This window comes from Vanellus vanellus (genome assembly GCF_965231255.1).
Source record: "Vanellus vanellus genome assembly, chromosome: 6".
In the NCBI taxonomy this organism is placed as follows: Eukaryota; Metazoa; Chordata; class Aves; order Charadriiformes; family Charadriidae; genus Vanellus; species Vanellus vanellus.
Window position 1 is genome coordinate 56,378,571 of NC_138911.1, and position 15,009 is coordinate 56,393,579.

Below are 15,009 nucleotides of genomic sequence, written 5' to 3' on the forward strand. Positions count from 1 at the left end.
AAAAGGAGAGGCAGTAATTCCCTGTCTCGCAGTACTGTTCTGAGGCTTAATTTCATAAGGTGCTTTTGAAGAGTCTCAGAAAAGGCACTATAAAAGTGCAGCTATTATAATGTCAGAAACACGGACAGAGGTGTGCATCCCACACGCCTTTCCCAAGATACCGATGCGCACATCTAGAAGAGATGAGGGCTTGCACTAGGTCACACTTCAGCAGTCCCATCACAGTAGTTTTGTTTTCTCCCGCGGCTTTGAACAAGCTTCACATTTCCAGGTCTCGACAGAATTACTGGGCTGCCCCGTTTCGCAGACTGTCTCCAGTCTCCATTTGTTCTAATGGGCCAAATTCGGGATGTGTGACTGGGGACTTCCTTTGGCCTCGGAGAGTGTGCGCATTCAGCATCTCCAGCAGCAAGTCATACACAGGGACCACATTTTTACACTTCATGCTCAGGAGATGCTCCATTCCCTTGTTACTGCGAAGGAGAACAGAAAGTAAGTCAGCAATCTGGGTCTGACAGCGCAGAGAAGGAAAACACGCTCATGGCTTCAAGAAATTCCTTTTTTTTATTAGGAGTTAAGAGTCTTTAGTTGCCGTAGTCCCTGAGATCACTTACCACTATCAACAGTTAACAACATACCAATATTTTAAAGCTGAGTGTTTTACTATTTAGAGAACCAAGATTTGTTTTACACCGCACAAACTGACTTCAGAAAATAATGCAGATGTACCAGCCCTATTGAAACCTAAGAGAAAAACCTCTTTGGTGCTGTAAATGTGGAGGCCCACAGGCCGCGGCTTTATTACAAAAGAGGAATTTACAACGTGTAGCTCTAGTGACTACCTAACTCTTCTGCCTGGTTGAGTAAGAAGACCAAACTACCCCGGCTAACTTCAAGCAGTTTGTTTCCTCTCTGCATGTCCAGTGTCAGATCTTGCAGATGCCTACAGGCTTTGCAAGTATTTTTTTGTTTGTTTTGCAGGATACAATGACACCTTGTTAGCTTGAACACTCTGGGGCCGTATTCTGATTTGGACCGACAGGAGACGGCTATTGCCATTGCAGTTGCACATGCACTTAAGTCAGATGCACTCAAAGTTTTGGGGTTGAAATCTAAGTGGGCTTGCTCACCACCAAATTTATCACAGTGGAAATAGCACCAGCCAGCCAGCACATAGCTGACCCGGTGGATTGGACTGGGAGGGGGCAATGCCTTCAGAAAAATGAGGTTCTGCAACAATTCAAGAATTATAAATATGTTAATGGCAAAGAAGAAATTGCGGCTCCCCTCCTACACCCAGCTCTTGAGAGTCCTGCATCATTTGGTAATCAATGCTGAGAGCATCAATTATTTCCAGAACAATTCTTTCCAAAGTATAATTGACTGACGAGTGCTAAGCAACGTAAAGGAGACAGGTCACAACAAGTAGCCTCCAAACTTTGGCTGAGGAAGGCACAGCATAAAAACTCTTGTTTTAATAAGAAAATATAAAAATTTTGCAAAGATTCACAGTGTTTATTCACGCCATGCCAGAACAAGAGCTCCTGTAATGCTCTGATGGAGTGTCACGCTACAGGGGGCAACCCAGGTGACGGCACTGCATCAGAGCCATGAGCTGGGTTCAGCTCTTGGCTGGTGCTGTAGGTCTGTAGGGCCAGCTCTCAAACTCACCCCCAGTTCACACGCTGGCTGTTACAAGTTGCCTTTTGGCACAGTCAGGTCCCTGCTGCTGCCACCCGCTCTCCCAGGAAGCTTGTTGCAAAGGTGACTCTCCCTCTTCCAGTGTCCCTACACAAAGTCAGATATGCCCATCTCTCCTTTGCATGCTCCAGCCTGGTCCCAGGACCATCTTCACTGGACACACAGTCCAAAGCCAAGACATAAGACAGCTTTGTGAATAGCTGGTCTCTGGGTAATAATTAAACTGCCTGAAAATTAATGCATCTGTTTGTAGCACCCTGCATTTGAGTCTGCTGTACTGCAAGCTAAGATGAGCAGCTCAAGGAGGTCCAGGAACTGGCAGGGAGCAGAGGAGCTGCTTCCCATGGGGAAAGCAGGAGCATGGCATCGCTGTAGCATGAGTCACTTGGCAAAAATGCTGTGGTTTCAAATAAAAGACAACAAATTTTGTCTGGGAGAAACATGGCACCCAATGTACGCTTTTTACCACCAAAGTCCACACTGCAGATCAGTTTTGAAAGAGACTTTTATTTTTATAGCAGCTTTCCAGTATCTGAAGGGCACCTACAAGAAAGCTGGAGAGGGCCTTTTTACAAGGGCATGCAGTGATAGGACGAGGGTAATGGCTTCAAACTGGAAGAGGGTAGATTTAGAATAAATATTAGGGTTTAGAATAGATATTAGGAAGAAATTCTTCACTATGAGGGTGGTGAGGCACTGGAACAGGTTGCCCAGGAAAGTTGTGGAGGCCCCATTCCTGGAGGTGTTCAAGGCCAGGTTGGATGGGGCTTTGAGCAACCTGGTCTAGTGGGAGGTGTCCCTGCCCATGGCAGGGGGGTTGGAACGAGATGATCTTGAAGGTCCCTTCCAACCTAAACCATTCTATGATTCCACGATTTCTGACGGAAGAGTTTTCATGACTGGGTGGGTTTTTCATTTGAAAGACTGAATTTGCGTTATTAGTGTTAAACATTTCAGGCAGATACATAATGAACAATTTAATGCAATACAGTTAAGACAGCATCTTAATATCAACACAAAATTTTTGAGTGCCAGAAAGCACTTGAATATATTGCCTGTTTAGTTCTGCTAGGAAGGAAAGCTTTACAATGAACAGAGATGAAAAGCAGTACCAGGATTCCCTCGGGAGTACTCTGGAGTTCAAGACTTGCTTTGTTGCTGTAATAAATGAGCATTAACACCTGACATGTTACACGCATTCTGTAAAATTTACCTTGCGTGCCTGACGTGAGAGAGAAGCATCAACAAATTGGCCAGACGAGTTGTCTGCTGCTGCGAGGGGATTCCACTCTTTGCAATAACCCACACCAAAGCATCTGTGACTACATTAAGCAGGTGATGCAGTTTCCTGTTGCTTTCAGGTTCTTCTGCTGACAAGGGAAACATGCCTAACCAGAGAAGAGAAAGAAATACTCCCGGTTCATGAGGAAGGAAAAAAAGCTACGACTGCGAATTTTTTTCTGATGTAATATTTCAGCAGGATTAGAGAAGGTACATTTCCTGACTCACACACACCCCCCTTCGAGAATGTACAAATGATGCTCCATGTGCCCACACCAAGCTTCGACTTACAGTCCTTTGCCAAAATTTGATGGCCACATCATTTGCAAACCAAGTAACTCTCCCAAATCCTCCCAGGACAACATGTTGAACAGACCCTTCAGTCCAGAGAACAGACGTGGTCTCCATTCTCTAGGGGTTTTTCCTTTGAGTCACTCTGCACCTTCTAGTTTAGTAACTATTATGAATTATAGCATTATGCTTGCTCTAATACCTTCTTGATGAAAAAAGACTTTTTTCTCTGAGTATGTCCTGGGGAGGGAGAAGAACATGGTGAGAGACACTGCTCATAGATGCAGCCTGCCATGGTCTCCCTACAGCTCACTAAGGGTGCCATAATACAGCACTTGCCTATAGTGAGAAACCTTAAAAATCAGCAAAAGCAAAAAAAAAAGGGGATTGGGGGTGTGGAGAGGGAAGAGAAGAAATCACCACTAGGAAGGTCTGGAAACACACAATAACATTATTGATAGAGCAGAAGAGACCTGGGCAAAAAAGAATCCTCCCAAAGATACTTGTGGAGATACAGAGCTCCAGAATACCTTGAAAATTAGGAGTAAAAGATTAACTTTGTTAAGAAAGGAGAGTGGGGAGAGGTGAAAGGAGAGATTTTTTGAGAGGTGAGGCTTTTAAGAAAATATGGCTGATGAACATGTTTTTTTGTTGTGTTTTTTTTATTTGGTTGGTTGTTGTTGTTGTGATTTTTTTTAAGAAAAAAAGAACAGTTGTTCTTTTTTTCTTTGTTTTGTTTTGTCTGTTGAAATAAATAAGTGGGAAAACGGCTGAAATATTCCCTTTCAGAACTGCGCTGAGAAATATGCAGTAGCTCCTTGCTGAAAACAGTAGATGTAAATAGTTAGATGTTATTTTTGTTTGGTTTTTTTTTGACAACATTAATTACAACATGTTCTGGGGAATAAAATGATTTTACTGCAGACTACCCTAAACTAGCAAACACACACTCCTGTTTGCCTTGTGTGAAAGGCTGCAAAGCAAAGCTTGTATCCTGAAATTTGTCTTGCAGAACTGTTGAGAATTCAATAATCTCTACCAATTAATTACCATGAAGTAGGAACATTTAAGCCCAATTAATCATCACTCAGTTGAGTAATTAGTTTTACTAGAATTAAGAATTAAGGACAAGATTGTAGAGCTGTGCAGCAACTTTACACATGAGCAGGATCCACAGAGATAGGAGCAAAAGTTCTCATTGAAAAGGACATACCCACAGCCTGTGCCATGAGCCCCACCTTGGGAGAAGCTTTCAGATTTTGGGTGTTTCAGGCAGTTTTTATAACAGGACGTGGACCCTAAATCCAGCAAATGATACAGTTTAAAACTTTCTTGAGCAAAAATCCTTAAAATCGGATGGTTAGAAGTCCTTTCCTATTGTTCTCTTTCAATGACTTTATCTGATTTGATACTTCTGACATTTTTAGAGGCTGATTTCCCAGTCACCCTTGAAATAAAAAGTACAATTTGGTGAGCATCAGAGTCAACTGTGTACTCACTGGAATTGAGGAGGATCATTGCCTTGACACATAGATACTCCTTGTGCTGCAGTTTCAGCTCTCGGAACCTCGAGGTCATGGCCAGGAGCATATCAAAGATCTCCAAAATTCCCTCTACGCATTTTCCCTCGTCCCTATGGAAACGCATTTAAAATGTTACCAAAAAAGTAGAATTAAGGAACTCTGACTCAGCCAGATAAAGTCAAAGCCCAAAGGAGGCAGAAAAAGGCTTATCCATCTCATCTTCACGAGAATTCAGAAGGTTCTATCACAAAATCTAAATTGAAAATTACACTGGTATAAAAGATCAGCACCTCTAAGAAACTGATTTTCTCTTTAAAGTACCTGCAGGATTGACCACAGGAAAGTATGACCGTATTTCTGTAAGAGGCTTTATCCTCACAGCCCATATAATTCTGCATATTCAGTCTGAAACTAGTACAGGGCACTGTACCACCTTCAATCATCTTCCAGATTTGTTTCACGAGGAGTTAATACCACAACCGGTGACATCACTCTTTATACCTGATGGAGGCCTCGGGACTTGATGAATAAGAAAGACCCCCTAAAATAAGCTTCTTGGAACAATAAGACATTTAAAAGAATAAAACAACCTTACTCTGATCTCCCAGCACCTTTCTCTTTGAAGGCGTTTAAATGTAAATATGTTTTGGGGTGGTTTTGTGGTTTGGGTATTTTTGTTTGCAAGTGTTTGCTGAGTGCAACTTTCTCCATTTTGGATGTTAGAAATGGTCCCGTTTTCTGATCTGAAAAAAACCCCAAACAACCCTAAGCCATTCCAATGGCTTTAAAATTAAGCAGCAGTTTTTTTCAAACCAGTGAAGTTACTGTTCCAGTTTTTTGGTTAGTTTTTTTTTACATGTACTAGACAAAAAAGCAATTAAGCTCTATGACACAGTATTCAAAGGGATGCTTCTTATACTATCTGCAATATGAGATTTTCTTCTGTAACTTTTTTAAGATGAGACAGACTTAAGCACAGCAGTGCATGAGAATTGAAAGAATTTTACTCCTCTACTGGATCCTAAGAGGAAGGTTGTGAACCTTCAGGCTGCGAGGCAGGCACAGGCAAATAACACTAAGCAGGTGCAGCCAGTCCTGCCCACAGAAAGGCCTGAATAGTGCCCAGTTTCCCATGTTCCTCATAGCAAAGGAGAATGTTAAGGTTTGGAGGAGGACAGTTTCAAAACAAAGACATGAGCATTAGAGAAGTACTTGTCTACAAAGATTATGTAGGAAATGTATCTGAAGTTCAGCTAAGATAAAAACAATCAAGTTACAGACCAGTTTCATATACGCATGTCTTAAAAAAAAAATAAAATCACAGCATGCCCAGATGCTTGATAGCTCCCGCTCTGCTGTGTCTTGTGGAGATGAAGGAATGCATCAAATAAGCTCACTCTATTCAGCACGTATTAGCTCCCGAGGAACTAAATGTATCATACATTTTCAGCAATTTCTTATCATTGCATCGAACAACACAGTGTGTCCTTGCACTGAATTTCATATGAGCAAATTATAATTTATTTCATACCTTTTATAAATTAAATTTACTTCTCTTACTAACCCATTTTGCTTTCTGTATCTATGATGATGACTTTTATTGAGCTCAAGCCACAGAACTGGTACAGATCTGAATTTCCCCAGGTTGAAAAGGTTAAGAGACATTTTAAACCTATCCAAGAGAGTAGATTGTTTCCCTGACTTTTTACCAATGTGAATCCCAGGCCAAATCATGCTAAAGTCCTGCAGAAAAACACCCTTACTAATCCGTATTCTTCCCTGCTGGTACATGATGTTATGGAGAAATAGGTTTTAATCTTACACACACCCTGCTTTAGCTTGAAAAAATATTTTCAGTATTAAAAAGCAAGCTAGGGTTTTTTTAAATCCCTTTAGACTAGTCCTGCAATGTTATTATAGCTATTAATGAAGTCTGCACTAGGGGCAGGAAGAAAAACAGGTAGAAAAGCCACTTAAAATAATTAAAATATGACCTGACACTGTGTCTGCTTTTTTTTGAGGGTCGGGGGAGAAAATCTATCAGCTGGAAGAAATTGATTGACAATATAGTGGATTGTGTTGATGCATCTACAATTTCAGCATCTAGGGACCTGGACCAAAAGGAACAAAACCGAGAAAATATGTGAAAAATACAGAAAAACTTCACACTGTTATGTGCTATAGGAATTAAGGAACTGGCAAGATCAACAGTACTGTTTATGCCTAACATTCCTTAAGCCCCTGTAAGGATGCGGAACCTCAAGACATTATTGTTACAAGTACAAGTAAATTATACTGCTAGATAAAATATTAATAGCATCTCCCATAATTAAGCCTCTTCCTCTTACCATTCACCCCACCTCCAAACATGCTAATATGAAGTGTTCTCAAGAAGTTTATTCCTCTTACCTGTCTAGTACAAGGTCTGGTGCAAAAATTAATTTCCCAGGATGGTCGATTGATCTCCACATCAGACCAACCATTAAAACTTCCATCCAGCAGCTCTCCAAGAGTCTTACTTGGTCATAAAGGCTGAGATCAATGAAGCCTAAAATGATGAAAATAGCATTAAATAAATCAAGCTGTTTATTTCTCTGTTTTGATGAAGAAGACTCAGTATACGAGAAAGCAAAAAGAATTATGGGTTGTGAGGAAAACCAGAAAAGGACTGACATCAGAAGGATCGTGCAGCCATCTCAAACAAGAACATAAATATTTGTTATTATCACTGTCAAATCTTCCACAAAAGATTTGAAATAAAGCAGTGATGTTCAAGGGCAATTACTCCCATATAGCTGGTGAAACTCAAGCAACTGCAGAGGATCTGCCTTATGCTTGGCCATCTCTTTAGATGATGGTCCCACAGCCTCCTGAGAGGCACCAGGGAATCACTTGGGAAACTCACATTTGTCAGAGATTACTGTATTCAACTGTACAGGACTCCTAAGAATAGTCTGTTCTTTCCCCAGAATGCAAATAGTTGTCACTTGCACAGTTTTTTTTCTCTCAAAAGACAGGCCTGTTTCTAGGTTTCTTGGTAATTATGGAAGAACCCACATGTTGGTGCCTCTGTGTTATCATGCCCTTTGTAAATGACATGTTTTGACCCCATCCCAACCCATCCCATCCCTTTCCTGACGCCCCCTTCCCCAAAACTGTGAAAGACTAAAAAAAAAAAGAAAAGAAAATCAAGAGTAGTTTCCTCCATACACAGCATCCCAGAAACAAGAAGAGAATTAATGCAATTGTGCATAAGCCTGTTCCTGCACTTTGTTTTGTCCAGAACTTACAGCAAGGCATCAGATAGCACTGCAGAACAGCCAGAAGGGAGAGACAGTCATTGCCCTCCCTTTCCCACAAAAAAAAAAAAAAAACAAACACCCAAACCAAAAAAACAGAAGAGTGAATTGTCAAAATGCAAGTGGGAAAGCAGACTGCTCAGTCAAGGAATAAAACACAGATACGATGACAACCAAAGCAGTGGTCAAACCACGCCTGCATTTAAAACCAAGATCAGGCCCCAGTTTTCAAAGCAGAGCTGCAGTAGATAGGTCTCTTAGCAAAGCTGCTTCATTTTTAGAGCTCATCCCTGTGACTATGCATAGAGAAAAAATAATTACACAGCCTGACCATGGGAGACAGGTTTCCCACAGCTCTTTCCAGTTGTCTGAAGTCTTGAAATACACATAGTATGTTTGCACTGTCAAAGAATTTACTGTCAGTAATTTATACAAATGCTCCATGTATTTTAATCTTCCTCAACTACCAGGCTGCAAGACAGTCACGACAGCCCTGTGTTGACATCAACTGGGTAAAGCGCACGCTCTCTTATAATTTCTAGAAGTGTTGCCTTTCAAAATCCATAGCCTTGCTTCTTATAAGAAGGGTAAACGGGAGCCTATGAGCGGAACCCTCCCTCCTGGATTTCGCTGTCACAGAATTTACCACAGAATTCAGAGCCAACAACAGATTATCTGCCAGACATACAGTCACAATTTTAAAAGTGCTTTTAGAAAAATAATCACGGAAGTGTGAATAGTATAAACTGACAGTGGCAGTTTCCTGGGAAACAACAGCCCAAAGACATTTCAGAAATTTATTTAAATAAACATTTACACGGGCGTTTGCTGATTTCTCTAGCATAAACAGACAGTTATTTGGTTTACAAACTATTTCAGTTGAGCAAGATGTCAGACCAAGTCCCAGCCTTCAGTCTACAGATACTTAAAGATCCAGATTTATCCTGGATGTCATCTGCTAAACTCGCGTTATCAGCACCAGCAGTATGATTTACAACCATTGAGCACAGCTATTAGAAGGACTACACCTTTCCTTTTCTTAACAATCTCATGCTTTAAGACCGAGGACAGCACATAACCACCACAGCTTCTATCGCAGTGTCAGAAGTCCCATTTCATTTGATACAGATGATTACACTAAAGTATTTATTTTAGTATGGCTGTGGTACATGTCCTTTAAATTGTATGCTCTATACCTAATCATTTAATTATAAATTACTAAGACAGACAAGAAAGAACTTGTGCTGGATGTGTAGTGACAAGCAAAGGACATACTGTTCTGGCCAGCAACACACGAGGTTGCATAATGAATCCAAATTTCAATATTATGACAACATCCTATCAATTAGCAATACAGGTTCAGCTATGAACCATGTTCAACTCTCTTAGACTAGGTCAACGAAGTAAAAGCCAATTATAGAAGTTATGTTCTGCCATCTGACAACTTAGAATTAAAATACTTGGAATTCAGAAGGAAAAAAGTCCAGGTGTCAGATTCTATTTTACTGAGCAACAACAAAAATACAACCCATTAAGCTGAAAGTACAGAAAAAATACAGTCACAGAGTAAAATTCATAGCAAAAGGAGGTCATTAAATATTAAATACAAAAAAAATTCTTTCCTATTGAGGCAAAAAGTTACTGTTAACATCAGCATCTATAAGGAAAAATAAAAAGATTTTCTTTCACTTTGGGTGAGTGTCAAAATAGTATCCAATAATAATTTAGAGGTGAAAATGGGCTTCTTACCCAGGTACACAAAAGCAAATATTCAGCTTTACAGAAAGTACAATTACTGTTCACTGTGCCATTAGTCAAGAACTATGTTTTTTTTTTTTTCTAAGACCTTACCTCCAGGAAGCAGAGCATGTATCTAGATGATTAACTTCAGGCAAGAATTTTTGAACACTGAAATTCTATGTCCTAAGCTTTAGTCATCACAGTTATTTTAATGGAAAAAATAAATAAATCCACATTCAAGTAAATGCTCTAACTACCATGTAATGTGGCAATATAATTAGGTACATATTAAACATCAAATCTATTTTTTGCATTGTTCTAAAATGGTGTTTACTTCTGCTCTGTTTAACAGCGTTGATCAGAAAAAACAAACACACGATAAAGTGTCAACATTCCCAGGAACTGTTTTGAAGAGGTTTGATTGCTTCAATGGGTTTTCTTCATACAGTTTTCTTATTGCCAAGAAAAAGTTTTTATTTCTGACAGATGTTGAAAATAAACCAAAAGTGATCAATGTCAAAATTGGGATTGGTTTGGAAAGTGATCTTTTAAAAAATTCAAAAAATTAAACTCAACTGGCTGAGGTTTTAGGTTTGTGGTTGTTTTGGTTTGTGGTTCGGGTTGGGTTTTTTTTGAAAAAAAGCTGACATAGTTAAAAAAAATAGAAATTAAGAACAATCAGAAAATGGAAAGGTTGTTTTGCTTGTTTTTCCCATTCAAATATTGCTTAAAATGAGGTAATTTTCTAAGGCTTTCTCTGGTTTTCCTTCACAATTCACTTCCTACTGGATTAATGTAACTATATGGAGTCCACTGAAAAACTACCCTTTAATCAAGTTTTTCTGACCGGACAAGAAATTATAGCAATAAACACCACTTAAACCCTTGTGGATAGTTACTTTACAGTTATTTTCAGAGTTTTTTAAATAAGGAAAAATAAGGATTGAGGATTCAGGCTCTCAGTTTAAAACATTGCACATCAATGGCAAAACCACTATCATTTTGCAAGTGGCTAGCGTGGTTTAAGATGCTCGTGCTGTGCAAGCATCTCCCCCCAGCAACTCAGCGGCTGACCTGGAATTTGCACACCCTAAAACCATCACACCTGAACCCTCCAACACAGTGGCTGAGCCGTGGAGACTGTAAGCTGCAACTAGGAGATGTGGTCCAGCAGCTGGAGCCACTCCAACTAGGTCTGAAATAGGATATGCTCCCCTTATCCTAAATTCTTACTTTAAGGATTATAAGAAATATTCTCCACCAAGCTTGTTTCCTGTACCATGTACACAGCCTATTTCTAGACATACAAATTACTGCCATGTCTTCCTAGGTGCATATTCAAGCAGCAGTAAGTGCTGTTTCTACTGCACAATCATGACAAGACCAGGGCATGCACGAGCACCTCTGGTTGCCTTCAGCATAAAAGCCAAGAAACAAGTCATGGTGTGCTGGCTCCTCAGTCCTGATGGACGTGATGTTAGACTACCAGATGCACTGCAAAATATGTTAGCATGTAAGGTAAACACAGCCATAGGGATCACTTCTAGTAGAGCACTGTATCTGAAGTTAAGGATAAAGCCCCATGCTGTTATACATCTACCAATTATTCAATGCTTCTTTCAGCTCACTATTATTAGTTGGTCACCTTAGGTCTCGCTAAAGGGCCACAGTCTGCAGTTTCAACTATGCTAGCCAGCAAGTTTTGCTGCACAACTTTGCCAACTATCTTCTCTGTGTGCTGGCTGCTTTTATTCTGGCTTTTATATTCTTTATTCTGACTGTTTTAATCATGGGTGCTTCAAGCAGAAGGAATTGCAAATGCTCACCGTTTCTAGTTTGTAAGAAGTGAAAGGGTACATCGCCACGATACTGTGGTCGCATTTGAGACATTCAAGGCAATAATGCATGTAGCTGTACTTCAGTGCATATTCTTTGTGTTGCCAGCAACCAAAAACATCCTTATTGATTTTTGTTTTGAAGGACAGTGCACAATAATTCTGAGATCAATACTATGCGCCACTTAGCAATCTGATGCTCTTGTGTAGCAACTATGTCAACTGAAGCAATTGCAGACACTCAGTGCTTGGACACATTTCAGTTTTCATCAACTGTATTAGAAACCTTCTGTCAGGGTTCAAGGAAAGAATTTGGTCTTAAATTCTTTTTATAGCAATCTAGTTAATATCCCTTTTAATGAAGCTTCTAAATCAGATTAATCAGGTATATATAGTTGATGAGGTAGAAGTTACATATAATGCCAACTATGCTTTTTAGCAAAATGAACAAGTATTTGACTGACAACAGATAGCAAATTACGGGCTAGGTCTCTGTCTAAATCAAAATACATCCAGGTGAATTCCTGAGAATAGTCTATTACTTTATAGGATAAAAAGCTTGAGATTTTCATACTGCACATTTACTGTGCTGTGCTATTATTTCAGGGTAGAAAACGATACATTGATGGTAAAAGCATTGAATAAAATAAACAAAAACGGGACTTAAATTCTTACCAGGAATTTTTTTTGCCCAGCCAATCATGTGAACAAGCTCTTTGTCAGCCAGTTTTGTCAGGGACATCATCATGGAGGCCTCCGTGAATGGCTTGCTGGGACGACTCACCAACACGTTGGGAGGCTCTGCTTCAAGTAGTGTTAAAACAAACTGCTCTGGACTGACTGTGCTGAGGAGGATCTCTTTTACGCGGGTTGCCGTCTCATTGTATTTCTTAGCTTTGCCAATGCAATGCACCTGATCTTCTGAATTACGATGGCGACGCAGGATCCGATATCCACAACGTTCTCTTCTTGAACCTGACATGAAAGGCACATTATTGCATTGAAGTATTTTTCACTGTGCTGCATTATGTAAATCCAAATGTTTGGGCAGAAGGGGAAAACCCCTTTAATACTGGATGTTCTAATATTGAATGCTAAGTTTCAGAATTTCCAGAGCATTCAACATTGACGTAACTTTGTTTCCACTGACTTTAGCTGAGGGTTGTGTTTATTCTACTAGACAAAAAATAATGTAAAAGATGTTTATTTTTGAACTTCAGTTAACTCACTTTAAAAGTCCATGGGAAAATACCCATTGACATCCAAAAGAGATAAATCAGGTCTTTAAATGCAAATAAAGATAGCTGTTCGTAAATTCTGTTTTTAACTTCTTGTTTAGATGTAAAACAGGGGCAGAAAAGACTTCTGAAAGTCTGGGCCATGACACAGAGTAAATACCTCAGCCAGAAGCACAGCTGGGCCTCACTGCTAGCTGGGTGTTCAGCTAGGGACTTACTGACATGCAACCCATTTTCTCCCTACGTGCCATTAAGCCAGCAGGAGTTCCCCCAAAGTGAATTCAGATACCTGCAACTAGAAGGAGCAAGCTCCCTGTTTGGAGTTCTGCATGAAGAACACTATTTCTGTTGCAAAGGGCAGTCCTTTAAATTCCTGGAATTAATTTATTGTTCATTCTGACACCACCACACATTCTCCAATTCTCTGTCAGTGCTATTGGAGGGACCACTCTCATCTGTTCTTCCATAGCTGCCATGGGAAGAGTCTAAAAGCATCATCAAGAACATGGTATGGAGATTTGCTAAAACGTTCAGTCACGGCTTCTACTTCCCTCACCCCTTCAGCATATTCTATAACAAGGACTATGTTTACTGATTTACAAATAATCCTTGGCAGTAACTAATGTGCAAGACTGTACCACACTAAAAATCAGAATATTTAAAAATATTAAGTTGCTGAAGAGATCCTTAGAATGGAATCCTTCAGCACTTAACATTTCTAATATCACAGCTAAATCGTCCTCTAAATCTTTGAGAAGTTAATTTTTGTGCTAGTCATCAATACTTTTCCTGATATATGATACTCAAAGGTTGAATTTTCATAGATACGAAAATGCCTGTGGTAACATAAATCTATAGCAGACCAACATTTATTATTGCACACATAGAGATCATGGAGTCTTAAAGTGTAATAAATTGTCTCATTTGGTTTCAGTCCCACAACAAATTTGACAAAAGCATCTGTTCTGCTACTGCTACTATCTTGACATTACTACATTTATGAAGTCTTTTTAGTGTGTTGCCTAAAGACTTCTTGCCCTGGTCACAGACTCTGGTTCTTCTTCATTAGGGTATGTGATTAAAGGCTTCATAAAGCATGTGAAGACAAAGCAGCAAAGGAACAATGAAGATGAAAGAATCCCAAGAACCTAATCAGCGACAAGAAGCACACAGACTAGGCTACTCTCAGGCCTGTCAAAGGAGAATGATCAGCCTGTGATCTGGGCATGACACCCAGCAGATAAGTCAACAGGAAAGGCTTTCCAGTTCACCTGGAGGGATGAGGCATTCCAAGCCATCTACTAGAAAGACCAGAGGATCTGGGTATCAGCAACCAGTAGGGCCACAGGTTGGGACCTGCTGCCAGAGAGCTATATGTGTGTGCGTGTGTGCGCGTGCAAGAGAGTTTGTGCACAAGGTACCTGGAAGAACAGAGGATCCAGGGGCCAGCTACTGGATAACATTGACTTTCTAAAGTCAGTTACAGGAGGGATCCATAGCACACATGTTTCTGTGACCATTTGTATGGGAGAAGGTCTGAGTACCAGCAACTGGGCTAAGGCTATAGAGCCAGAGGCCATCAGCTGGGGAGATATGGGGATCCACAGGCCAACTATTTGGCAGACTAAGTGTCTAAACGCAGCTACTGGAAGGATCTGTATTGTATATATGCATATATTTTCTATTGCTTGTGTTCCCATGAGTGCTATATTTTATGCCTGTGCTGTTCTGTGTGGCTGACTGTGGATATAGTAGTGTGTGTGTGTGTGTGTGTGTGCACACGCCTAATAACAACAGATGCGCAGACTTGCTGCTGGACCTGGGGACATGGCCATGTGGCACTTTTCCTTCTGTCAAGCTACTGGATTCAGTAATTCCTACAATTCTTCATTCATATCCATCAGAGTTACACAGACCATGAGTTCTTTAAATTCCAACCAGGCAATGCAATTCTGGCCCTGGGTTTCAGTTAGCAAAGAGGTCCAAACATAAGCCAAAATAAAAATAAAGGGAGTAGGGGCACAAAAAATTATTTTCAATTGCTGTTGACAGGGCTTTATGTTGCTAAATAAGATGTTGGGTGAACGCAGACTCTCAGTGG

General features: G+C 40.2%; 1 protein-coding gene across 1 annotated transcript in view; it reads right to left on the bottom strand.

The window, feature by feature from the left end:
* Positions 1-283: 283 nt before the first annotated feature.
* The window catches only part of ESR2 (estrogen receptor 2), a gene marked incomplete at its 3' end in the record, with an annotated part of 31,566 nt that continues 16,840 nt past the window's right edge, over positions 284-15,009 (bottom strand). Inside the window, exons 4-8 of the mRNA XM_082484996.1 lie at positions 12,346-12,645; positions 7,206-7,344; positions 4,773-4,906; positions 2,915-3,089; positions 284-473 (exon numbers count right to left, since the gene is read on the bottom strand). Of these exons, the coding sequence (XP_082341122.1) occupies positions 284-473; positions 2,915-3,089; positions 4,773-4,906; positions 7,206-7,344; positions 12,346-12,645 (938 nt within the window). The remainder of the gene's footprint in view (positions 474-2,914; positions 3,090-4,772; positions 4,907-7,205; positions 7,345-12,345; positions 12,646-15,009) is intronic.